Below are 13,094 nucleotides of genomic sequence, written 5' to 3'. Positions count from 1 at the left end.
ATTCTCCTTTCTATTCCCACACTGACCTTCCTGTCCTAGGCCTCCTCCATTATCAGAGTGAGGCCAAATGCAAATTGGAGAAACAGCATATTTCGCTTGGGCAGCTTACAACCCAGTGGTACAAATATTGATTTCTCTAACTTCAAGTAACCCCTACACTCCCTCTCTCTCTCCATATCCCCCCCCCCCCCCCCACCCTAGTTGTTGTCCTAGTTCCAAGGTCGTCCTGGTGAGTTTCATTGGCTGTAACTCGTTTTCATCTAGCCCACATCTAACAATGGCCTGTTTCCTTTATCATTGGTACTTTTTTGCATATCTTTCATTCATTTGTTCTTAATCTCTCGATATCTCTGTCTATATCTCTCTTTTCCCTTTCCCCTGACAGTCTGAAGAAGGGTCTTGACCCGAAACATCATCTATTCCTTCTCTCCAGAGATGCAGTCTGACCCGCTGAGTTACTCCAGCTTTTTGTGTCTTTTTTCAGTTTAAACAAGAACCTGTAGTTCCTTCCTGCACAAGCATCAAATATTGACAGAGGAATCTTGGTGTCCAACTCTCCGAGAATGGCAAACAAGTAGAGAGCGGTAAAGAATTAAGTACAGGTCGCCCCATTACAGGAAGGATGTGAAGGCTCTGGAAAGGGTGCAGAGGAGGTTTACCAGAATGACGTGTAGCAAGAAACTGCAGGTGCTAGTGCTAGTCTAGAACTTTAACCAAGGGCGGAAACATCAAATACGAGAGGGTATTACTTTCAGGTGATTGGGACGATGTTTAAAGGAGATGTGCGGACAAAGTTTTGTTTTGTTTTTTACACAGATGTTGGTGGGTGCCTGTAACACTTAGTTTAGTTTAGGTGCAATGAGGTAGATAGTAGTTCAGCACTGCTCCCTAGTTGTTGTAGGATGATTCCGTTGCCTGATAACAGCTGGAATAGTTCAGGGAAAACTATTGTTGTCCTGAATATAATGAACATCTGCAAAATTCATATACGATGCGATATGATAGAACTTAATTTATCTCAGGAGGGAAATTGTTGGGATCTACCAACAGTCATAAAAACACAAAATACATGAACCATGAAATTAAAGTGATGAGTGGAAAGGATTGGGGATGGGATGGGCAAGGATTGGGGGGGGGGGGGGGGGGAAACGGACGGACAGAAGGGGGAGGAGTTGAACAGCTTGATAACCACAGGGAAGAAGGATCTCCTGTGGCGTCTGTGCTGCATCTTGGTGGAACCAATCTGTTGCTGAAGGTGTTACTCAGGTTGACCAGTGTGTCATGGAGGGGGTGAGCTGTCTTGTCCATGATGCTCCACAGTTTGAGGAGCATCCTCCCCTCCAAGACCACCTCCCATGAATCCAACTCCTACTCCACCCCCAGGTCGGAGCCAACCTTCCTGATGGGCTTGTCAATCCTGTTGGTGTCCGTGATTAACAAACTCATCAGGAAGGCTGGCTCCATCCATCCCAATGAATTCTGAAAATAGAACTTTCTCAATCAGCGAAAAAATTTGACACAACGGGAAGTGTAAGTGACAATATTGCACAACCAGCATGAAAACAGTGAGTTCAGCTTTGTGCTTCTTGGCGGGGCATGCCTTTCTGCTGCTGCTTTTGATCTTACCACTTTGGAAAACGTTCTACACTAATAATAGGCAGTTTCAGCAGCGGGAAGGAAGTGCCTCGAACATCTTTTGATTGGGCCTCTACATTATGAAAGGAGCTTAGCTGCCCTTCCCATGAGTAATAAAATCCAGATGTCACACCATGCAATAGTTTGCTCTGTTATGGTGAGAAGGGCAAAGTTTAAAAGGAGATATTCGGGCAGGTCTTCTTGTTTTACAGAGAGTGGGGAGTGCCTGGAATGAGCGGTGGTGCAGCGGTAGAGTTGCTGCCTCAGTGCCAGAGATCCGGCTTCAATCCTGACTACGGGTGCTGTCTGGATGGAGTTTGTACGTTCTCCCTGTGACCGCGTGGGTTTTTTCCAGGTGCTCCAGTTTCCTCCCACATTCTAAAGATGGTTAATAGGCTTCTGTAAAAATGGTCCCTAATGCGTGTAGGATAGAACTAGTGTACAGGGTGATCGCTGGTCGGCGTGGACTCGATGGGCTGAAGGGCCTGTTTCTTCACTGTATCTCTAAAATTTCAACCCAAGAACCTGGTGATTTTAAACTCTGACTTTTAGATCATCACTGTGTGATCGAGGCTAATTTGGAGCGATCCCTTGAGAGAAGGATCTCATTGAAACCTACCCAATAGTGAAAGTCCTATATAGAATGGATGAGGAAAGGATGTTTCTTGTAGGTGAGTCTGTGGACATGACCGGGAAGCAATGGGGCATCGAAGCAAAGGTGAAATGTTCTTCAAAGAATGCAGGTAGGTGGGACTAGTGGAGATGGGACGTGTGGGCAAGTTGGGCCAAAGGGCCTGTTTCCACGTTGTATCACTCTGTGACGATGATCTTTTACAAGGATGTTGCCAGGACTCGAAGGCCTGAGCTATGGGGAGAGGTTAAGCAGACGAGGACTGTATTCCTTGGAGTGCAGGAAGATGAGGGGTAATCTTATATAGGTGTATAAAACCATGAGAGGAATAGATCGGAATAGAGTCTCTTGCCTATAGTAGGGGAATTGAGAACCCGAGGATTGTCACCTTGTCGTTGTGGAGAAGCTTGTGTGGACCTGAGATCCTGAGAGTGATGCCGTCTGGACCTATGCTCCTGGTAGGGCCACCCATGGTGGTAAGGTCGACCGGGAGGACTCTGACAAAGAGCAATCCAACCAAGACCTTAATGGTGGAACAGGCGGAGGATGATGGCTGACATTAGTGGAGCATCACAACGGCTGGGAAGGCTGCAGCAGAAAAGGGTCTCCGGTCATCTTGAACTCCATGCCACTGGATCCTGACCCAGATCTGTCAAGGATCGTGTGGTGGCTTTCTGTCCACCAGTCTCCCCTTGTTAAACAAAGTCACCCACTGGCGTCCTTCAACCCTTGAGACACCCATGGTAAGCAATGACCGAGGGGGGCCGAAGAAGGTTTAAGGTGTTGGGGGAAATATTTAATAAGAATCTGAGGGGTACGTTTTTCCACTCAAAGGATCAAGGATGTATGGAATGTTGTGATAATACCTGCCTCAACTACCTCCTCCTGCAGCTCAGTACAGTTCAGTTTAGTTTATTGTCACGTGTACCGAGGTACAGTGAAAAGCTTTTGTTGCGTGCTAATCAGCCCGCAGAAAGACAATACATGATTGCACTGTGAATGGCTCGAATGTAATCACGTTTAGTGTTTCCTCTGACTGGATAGCACACAACAAAAGCTTTTCATTGTACCTCGTCACACGTGACAATAAACTAAACTGAGCTGAGCTGCCAGAGGAGATAGTTGAGGCTGGGACTTTCGTAATGTTTAAGAAGCATTTAGACAGGTACATGGATAGGACAGGTTTGGAGGGATATAGGCCAAACGCAGGCAGGTGGGACTAGGGTAGATGGAACATGGTCAGTGAAGGACCTGCTTCCACGCTGTACCATTCTATGACTAAGAGCGAAGAAGGAAACAGTGGGCTTCACAAGATCATAAGTGCTGGATAGAATTATGCCATTCGGCCCATCAAGTCTACTCCACCATTCAATCATAGCTGATCTATCTCTCCCTCCTAACCCCATTCTCCTGCCTTCTCCCCATAACCCGACACCCGTAATAAACAAGAATCTATCTTTGCCTTAAATATATCCATTGACTTGGCCTCCACAGCCGTCTGTGGGAAAGAATTCCACAGATTCACCACATTCTGACTAATTTCTCCTCATCTCCTTCCGAAAGGAATGTCCTTTAATTCTGAGGCTGTGCCCTGTAGTCCTGGACTCTCCCACTAGTGGAAACATCCTCTCCACATCCACTCTATCCAAGTCTATCACTATACCGTACGTTTCGATGAGGTCCCCCCTCATTCTTCGAAACTCCAGTGAAGGCTCACCTTTGAAGAGTGGGCATATCTTTGCCCAGATGGAGATGGCTCCGGTCCTGTGGTACTGCCCCAGTGCCAATTCCATGTAAAAGAGAGGGATGCCACCAAATATTGCCATCAGAATGTAGGGCAGTAGAAAGGCCCCTGCAGTTCAGGACAGATGAAGACAACATCAGTATCACAAGCGGAAAGTATTGCTAAGCATGGTGGCGCAGCGGTAGAGTTGCTGCCTCACAGCGCCAGAGACCCAGGTTTGATCTTGACTATGGGTGGTCTGTGCGGAGTTTGTACATTCTCCCCGTGACCGCATGGGTTTTCTCTGTGTTCTCTGGTTTCCTCCCACACTCCAAAGACGTGCATGTTGGTTGGTTCATTCGTTTGATATAATTGTGAATTGTCTCTAGTGTGTGTAGGATAGTGCTAGTGTACAAGGATCGCTGGCCGGCAAGGACTCCGTGGGCCATAGGGCCTGTTTCCACGCTGTATCTCTAAACTAAACTAATGTTTGATCCCAACTACCTCTTATTCTTATGTCTACTCTCAAGCCTTTCTTGAGGTCCTCTGAGGGAGCGCTGTATGTATTTATCTATGTATGTATTGTTGATCTATGTACCACTGTATGTAGCACGTTAGTACCTGCACCATTGTAAAGCACTTTGGTCAACGAGAATTGTTTTTAAATGTGCTATAGAAATAAAAGTGACTTGACTTGACCTCCCTTTTCTTGAAAGCTTTGTGAAAACCTTTCACTGAAGCTCGGTACACGTAACAATAAACTCACACTTTTCCCTTCGCCTATCAGGTTAAAGGTACAGAAGTGTGAAAACGCACACCTCCAGATTCAGGAACAGTTTCCTCCCGGCTGTTATCAGGCAACTGAACCATCATACCACAACCAGAGAGCAGTTCTGAACTACTATCTACGTCATCGGCACCGAAGCTGTACCGGCAGCAGCGGCAGCAGCAGCAGAGACCAGACTCGGCACCAAAGCTGTAGCGGCGGCAGCGGTAGCAGCAGCGGTAGCGGAGACCCGACTCGGCCTCGAAGCTGTGGCGGAGGCGGCGGCAGCGGAGACCCGACTCGGCCTCTGAGCTGTGGCGGAGGCAGCGGCAGCAGAGACCCGACTCGGCCTCGAAGCTGTGGCGGAGGCAGCGGCAGCGGAGACCTGACTCGGCCCCGAAGCTGTGGCGGAGGCAGCGGCAGTGGAGACCCGACTCGGCCTCTGAGCTGTGGCGGAGGCAGCGGCAGCAGAGACCCGACTCGGCCCCGAAGCTGTGGCGAGGCAGCGACCACCCGCGGAGTTGGAACCGTCGCCTCAGCGCAGAGGGAGAACAAAGAGGGAAGAGCCAGAGACTTTCAGATTTTGCCTTCCACCACAGTGAGGAGGTGTTTGGTGAACTCACTGTGGTGGATGTTAAATTTGTGTTGACTATGTGTTTTTGTCATTTTTTAAAATGATATGTATGACTGCAGGGAAACAAAATTTCGTTCAGACCGAAAGGACTGAATGACAATAAACGAATCTAATCTAATCTAATCTAAATTGGAGATCTTCGACCAGACTTTACTGGCTTTATCTTGACCTAAATGTTATTCACACTATTCCCTTTATCATGTATCTGTACAATGTGGACGGCTTCATTGTAATCATGTACAGGGTATTGTCTTTCCGCTGACTGGTTAGCATTCAACAAAAAGCTTTTCACTGTACCTCGGTACATGTGACAATAAACTAAAGATTGATAACTATGGGTGCTGTCTGTACGGAGTTTGTACGTTCTCCCCTGTGTGGGTTTTTCTCCGGATGCTCCGTTTCCTCCCACAAAGGACATATCAAAGATAAACACAAAATTGGAGTAATTTCTGGAGAAAATAGAAGGTGGCATTTCGGGTTAGGACACGCTCATCATAACCCTATGCCCTCTAGTTCTTGATTCCCCTACTCTGGGGGTACGAGGCTGGGCATTTATCCGATCTATTCACCTCATTATTTCATACACCTCTCTAAAATCATCCCTCAGCCTCTTGCAATCCAAGGAATAGAGTCCCAGCCTACTATATCTCTCCCTATAGCTCAGGACCTTGAATCCAGGCAACATCCTCGTGAATCATCTCAGCACCCGTTCCAGCTTGACAACATTTATCCTATAGCAGGACCTCATGTACAATGACCCGGCCACTAGGATTTCAAACTTCAAATAACCCTTGCTTTTCCTCTCTTCATCCCTCCAGCCCGTCTTACCAGTCTTACTGTCTGTGATTACATTTTATCTCTGTTTGGTTTGTTGTTACCTAGCTAACAATGATCTTGATGTCCATACCCTTTGTCCAGTTTTCACACCTTGCACTTTCTTGTCTATCTTCCTCTCCCCTGACATCAGTCTGAGGAAGGGTCTCGACTCAAAATGTCACCCATTCTTTCTCTCCAGAATGAATGTAGAGAAGATGTGGGAGAGCCTCAGGATTAAAGGGCATTCTGTTTGGAAAGAGATGATGAGAAATGTCTTTAGTCAGAGTGTGGTGAATCTTTGCCACAGAAGGCTGTGGAGGCCAAGTTAGTGGATATTTTAAGAAAGAGATAGATAGATTCTTGATTAGTACATGTGTCTGAGGTTACAGGGAGAAGGCAAGAGAATGGGGTCAGGAGGGAGAGATAGATCAGACATTATTGAATGGAGGCTGAATGGTCTATTACTATTCCAATCCTTTATGACCTCATGAGCATTGATCACTCATTCACACAAGTTCTATGTTATCCCACGTTTTCATCCACTTCCAACACACTAGGGGCAATTTACAGAGGAACAATTAACCTACAAACCCGCACGTCTTTGGAATGTGCAAGGAAGCCGGAGCAGCCGGAGAAAACCTACGCAGTCACAGGGAGAACGTGCAAACTCCACACAGGGAACAATCACCCTACACTAGCACTACTCTACACACACTAGGGACAATTTATAATTTTTATCAAAGCCAATTAACAAAACAACCCTGTTCGTCTTTGCAGTGTGCGAGGAAACCAGAGCGCCCGGAGAAAACCCACGCAGGTCACGGAGAGAATGTGCAAACTCCATACACACAGCACCCGTAGTCAGGATTGAACCCGGGTCTCTGGCGCTGTGAGGCAGCAACTCTACCGCTGCTCCACCTTGCCGCTCTTATTACAGTATTACTGTCCTCAAGTATGGAGGAAGCAGTTTGCATGACAGCCCCCAAACAAATTTTGCAGATGCCAATTATGCAACAGACCTGTACATCTTTGGCATCTTGGAGGAAACCGGAGCACCCAGGGTCTAGAACCAGGGGTCGCTGTTTAAGAATAAGGGATCGGCTATTTAGGACTTAGATGAGGAAAAATCATTTCACCCAGAGAGTTGTGAATCTGTGGAATTCTCCGCCACAGAAGGCAGTGGGGATAATTCTCAGGATGTTTTCAAGAGAGAGTTAGATTTAGCTCTTAGGGCTAATGGAATTGGGGGATATGGGGAGAGAGCAAGAACGGGGTACTGATCCTGGATGATCAGCCATGATTATTTGAATGGTGGTGCTGGCTTGAAGGGCCGAATGGCCTTCTCCTGCACCTATTTTCTATGTTTCTAAATACATCCTGATTTAGCCCAACGGTTAGAGTGCAGTTATTATACATTAATGGATGAGTGATTTAGAAGCTTGGGCTAATAATGCAGAGAATGCCGTCCAAGACACACTGTGCGGCACTGAGAAAATGAAAGCAGCTTACAGTAACTGGAAATAACAATAAAAAACCCATGACGAAGCAGAGGGATTAGTGTAAAACCTCTCTTGGTTCGTTAATGGCCTTTCAAGAACAAAGTCTGCACTGCCTGCCTGCCTATGTTGGAGTCCACATCCACCCACGACATTTTAACTCTTTGGCCTGCAACGCCTGTGTGTGGCATTGAACCCGATCAGCGCTGTGTTCTCCTCAACATACGGACTCTAATGACTCAAGGCTATAAGTCCAGGGTTCTTGCCTACAATGGCCACATATATTCATGTTCATAAGTGATAGGAACAGAATTACACCATTCGGCCCATCTAGTCTACCCAGCCATTTAATCATGGCTGATCTATCTCTCCCTACTAACCCCATTCTCCTGCCTATTTTATCTGCCCCCCAACACTACCCTGGCAGCATGTTCCAGCCCTCACCACCTGTTTTGTCCCACGCCGACCAACATGCCCCATCTACACTAGTCCCACGCCGACCAACATGCCCCATCTACACTAGTCCCACGCCGACCAACATGCCCCATCTACACTAGTCCCACATGCCTGCATTTAGGCCATAAACCTCTAAACCTGTCCTATCCATGTACCTGTCCAAATGTTTTTTAAACGTTGCGATAGTACCTGCCTCAACTACCTGCTCTGACTGCTCGTTCCATACACCCACCACCGTATGTATAAATACAATACCTGTCAGGTTCCTATTAAATCTTCCCCCCCCCCCCACCTTAAACCTATGTATGTCCTCTGGTTCTTGATTCCCATTGTCTGGGCTACAGACTGCGCGTTTATCTATTCCTCTCATATTCCACGGGCAGTTTATAACCCGATGGCATGAACAATGAATTCTTCAATTATAGGTGACAAAACTACAAACAACCCCTTCTCCTTTGTCTCTCACCCCCCCCCCCCCACCTGTATCCACCTATCACCCACCAGAGTTTGTCATGCCCCATCACTCATTTCCAGTTTTCTCCGCCCTGTCTGAAGAAGGGTCCTGACCCAAAACGTTACCTATCCATGTTCTCCAGAGATGCTGCCCGACCCGCTGAGTTACTCCAGCATTTTATCTTTTTTTGTAAACCAGCACCCAGGACGGCATGGTGGCGTAGCGGTAGAGTTACTGCCTCACAGCACCAGTGACCCGGGTTCGAACCTGACTACGGGTGCTGCCTGTACGGAGTTTGCACGTTCTCCACGTGACCTGCATGTTTCCTCCCACACTCCAAAGACGTACAGGTTTGTAGGTAATTGGCTTTAGTAAAATTGTCCCTAGTAGGATAGTGTTAGTGTGCGGGGATCGCTGGTCAGTGCGGACTCGGTGGGTCAAAGGCCCCGTATCTCTTAATTAAACTAAACTAAATGAGCAGTTCCCTGTACCTACACTGTGCATTTGCTCTCTCTCCAAGACAATAATAAACCTGAAAAATGTTTTGTGGACAATTCAGCATTTTATCTTTTTAATCATGATGCTTGTATTTTGGACTTAGTTTGACCTTCACCTGACCTGATCGATTTGCTGCCAACCCACTGAAATACTACAACCTTCAACACAACAACAAAAAGCTCCCCAGTAAAAGAAAGAACATTTGTGATCTTTAGCTTCACAGAATTTTCTGTGCAATTGCTTGACTAAAAAATTTACAAGGAACTAACGCAGTTTAATCAACTGATTTCAAGTTGATTTCAAATATTTATTTAATTATTATTTATATTATTTATAATTCAGCCCATCAAGTCTACTCCGCCATTCGATCATGGCTGATCTATCTCACCCTCTCAACCCCATTCTCCTGCCATAACCCCCGACACCCGTACTAATCAAGATTCTATCTATCTCCGGAGACTTGGCCTCCACAGCCGTCTGTGGCAATGAAGTATTCTCAATATTCTCGATTCTCAGTGTGGGGAAGGGTCCCAACCCAAAATGGAGCCTTCCCATGTTCTCCAAACATGCTGCCTGACCAACTGAGTTACTCCAGCAAGACTGGACTTTATCTTGCAATAAACATTATTCCCTTTATCTTGTAACTGTACACTGTGGATGGTTCGTTGATGTACAGTCTTTCCGCTGAATGGATAGCACGCAACAAAGGGCATTTCAATTTACCTCGGTACACGTGACAATAAACTAAACTAAAAGACACATTATGTTACCCCAGCTTTTTGTGTCAATCTGCACTGTGTGTCCTTTAGTGCATTAACCAGCATCTGTAGTTCCTTGTTTCTACTTCTCCATAGAGTATTGTGTTCAGTAATGGGCACCATGTTATAGGAAAGATATTGTCAAGCTTGAAAGGGTTCAGAGAAGATTTTCGAGGATGTTGCAAGGACTAGAGGGCTAGAAGGTGTGAGCTATAGGGAGAGCTTGAGTAGGATGAGGGGTGATCTTATAGAGGTGTATAAACTTATGAGAGGAATAGATCGGACAGATGCACAGAATCTCTTGCACAGAGTAGGGGGGTCGAGGACCAGAGGACATGGGTTCAATGTGAAGGGGAAAAAGTTTAATAGGAATCTGAGGGGGTAACTTTTTCACACAAAGGGTGGTGGGTGTATAGAACAAGCAGCCAGAGGAGGTGGTTGAGACTGGGACTATCCCAATGTTTAAGGAACAGTTATAGACAGGTACATGGCTAGGACAGGTTTGGAGGGATATATGGGCCAAATGCAGGCAGGTGGGACTAGTATAGCTGGGGCATGCTGGCTGGTGTGGGCAAATTTGGCTGAAGGGCCTGTTTCCACACTGTATCACTCTATGACTGGTGTAGCTGGGACATGCTGGCCGGTGTGGACAAGTTGGGCTGAAGGGCCTGTTTCCACACTGTATCACTCTATGACTAGTGTAGCTGGGACATGTGGGCCGGTGTGGACAAGTTGGGCTGAAGGGCCTGTTTCCACACTGTATCACTCTATGACTAGTGTAGCTGGGACATGCTGGCCGGTGTGGACAAGTTGGGCTGAAGGGCCTGTTTCCACACTGTATCACTCTTTGACTCTATGACTCTATATCAATTCCTCTCTTGTGAAACAAATGGCAGCTTCTGGTTGGTGCCATGCGGGGGAAGACCACCAAGTACTTGGTGTAGCACGCTGGCGCAGCGGGTAGAGCTGAACTGAACTAAGCAGGTGCAAACCATTTTGTAAAGTGATATTGCCCCAATACTTGTCATCATTTTCATCCCTAGAAGGGCTATAACCACAAAATTCTCTACTACACCCAAAATATCCCATCTTGGTGCAGAGAAGTTTTACATGGTTGTTGCCATGACTTGAGGGCCTGAGCTATCGGGAGTGGTTGAGTAGGCTAGGACTTTATTCCTTGGTGTAACAGAGGTGAATAGAAACATAGAAACATAGAAAATAGGTGCAGGAGTAGGCCATTCGGCCCTTCAATATGATCATGGCTGATCATCCAACTCAGTATCCTGGTATAAAATCATGACGTGAATAGATAGGGTGGATGCACAGAGTCTTTTAAACAGGGTAGAGGAATCATGAACCTATGCGTTAAGACATAGGTTAAAGGTGAGAGGAGAAAGATTTATTAGAAAGTAGAATTTACTTTAGACTTAAAAGACACAGTGCGGAAACGCGTCCATCGGCCCACTGAGTCCGCACCGACCACCAACCCTGTACACTAGTACTGTTGAAAACACACTAATCTACATTTATACCAAGCCAATCAACGTACAAATTGTACGTCTTTGGAGTGTGGGAGGAAACCGGAGCACCTGGTGAAAACCCACGCAGGTTACAGGAAGAACGTACAAGCACCGTACAGACAGCACTCGGAGTCAGTCTAGTATATCAGATTCAGATTCAGATTCAGATTCAATTTTAATTGTCATTGTCAGTGTACAGTACAGAGACAACGAAATGCATTTAGCATCTCCCTTGAAGAGCGACATAGCAAACGATTTGAATAAATAATAATAAGTGTCCGGGGGGGGGGGGGGGGGGGGTGGGATTGGCAGTCACCGAGGTATGTTGTTGAGTATGAATGTAAAATGGAGTATGAATGTATATGGAGTGATCGCCGGTCGGCATAGACTCGATGGGATCCTGAATCTGAATCTGATATACTAGAATTATCCTACACACTAGGGACAATTTACTGAAGCTAATTATTTACAAACCTGTACATCTTTGGAATGTGGGAGGAAACTGAAGCACCTGGAGAAAACCTACGCGGTCACAGGGAGACCTGGGTTCGATCCCGACTACGGGTGCTGTCTATGTGGAGTTTGCACGTTCTCCCACATGGGTTTTCTCCGGGTGCTCCGATTTCCTCCCACACTTTAAAGACGTGCAGGTTGTGCGAACTCGGTGGGCCACAGGGCGTGTTTCCAAGCTGTATCTCTAAAGTTTAATGATTGGAAAATGGTGAAGGATTGGAAGGATTTGGAGTGAAGGGTTGGAAGATGAAAGATTGGGAGATGGTGAAGATGGTCAAGACTGACAAGGATCAGATTGCTTACCGCCTCCGTTCTGATAGCAGATGTAGGGGAATCTCCACACATTGCCGAGGTCAACCGCGTAGCCAATGACCGATAGCAAGAAGTCTGCTTTTTTGCTCCAGCTCTCTCGACCTGAAGCAATGGTTTTGTCCACCTCCGAGTGCAGGGCTGGAGCCCCGTCCCCTCCCTTGTCCTCACCGGTGTGCCCACTGAAGGAGGCCTGGTCTTTCTCGCCCTTCTCCTGAGGTTTGGACGGTGCCTTGCGATCCTCCCCCAGGACCTTTTTGGCGGTCCTGGGACTCCGGATCAGAACCCCATTCTCCTTGTAATCCTCCTCTTCCTTGGCGGGCTCTGCCGTTGGCTTCTCCGTGTTGAGGGGATAGACCTCGTTGTTCAAGGGATGTATCTCCATTCCACTGGTCTAGGGAACCTCTCTGATGTCCATTGGAGTCAAGACCAACTGTGCGGCCCCTCGAAAGAAACCTCTCGATGGAAGATCCACTGACTGTTCTTCACAAGTCTTACACTCCCCGCTCAATCCTGCAGATTTCACAGACACAAAAAGATCAACATAAATTAACACACAAGATACTGCAGAGGCTGGAATCTTAATCAAAACCCAAAGTTCTGGAGGAACACAGCTTAAATTTGGTAACTCAAATTTCACTGTACCTTAATTGGTACATGTAACAATTGACCTTGAAACCTCAAAGAGTAATAAGTGTATTACTAAGTGATTAGTACAGTTGCCAGAGGTTATGGGGAGAAGACAGGAAAATGGGGTTATGAAGGAGAGATAGATCAGCCATAATTGAATGGCGGAGCAGACTTGATGGGCCGAATGGCCTAATTCTACTATTCCTTATGGCCTTATGACATCAAAGCAAAAGTGAAATGTTCTTCACAGAATGC

The 13,094-nt window shown here is 46.7% G+C and overlaps 1 protein-coding gene across 1 annotated transcript in view; it reads right to left on the bottom strand.

Annotated features, from left to right (window-relative positions):
• Positions 1–12,722, bottom strand: part of LOC129710870 (sodium-dependent serotonin transporter-like) — a 49,826-nt gene extending 37,104 nt beyond the window's left edge. Inside the window, exons 1-2 of the mRNA XM_055658161.1 lie at positions 12,204–12,722; positions 3,984–4,118 (exon numbers count right to left, since the gene is read on the bottom strand). Coding sequence (XP_055514136.1) covers positions 3,984–4,118; positions 12,204–12,594 — 526 coding nt within the window. The 5' untranslated portion in view covers positions 12,595–12,722. The remainder of the gene's footprint in view (positions 1–3,983; positions 4,119–12,203) is intronic.
• Between the last annotated feature and the right edge of the window lie 372 nt (positions 12,723–13,094).

Source organism: Leucoraja erinacea, chromosome 28 (assembly GCF_028641065.1).
Source record: "Leucoraja erinacea ecotype New England chromosome 28, Leri_hhj_1, whole genome shotgun sequence".
Classification (NCBI taxonomy): domain Eukaryota; kingdom Metazoa; phylum Chordata; class Chondrichthyes; order Rajiformes; family Rajidae; genus Leucoraja; species Leucoraja erinaceus.
The sequence above is the reverse complement of the archived record's forward strand: the minus strand, read 5'-3'. Positions and strand labels throughout refer to the sequence as shown.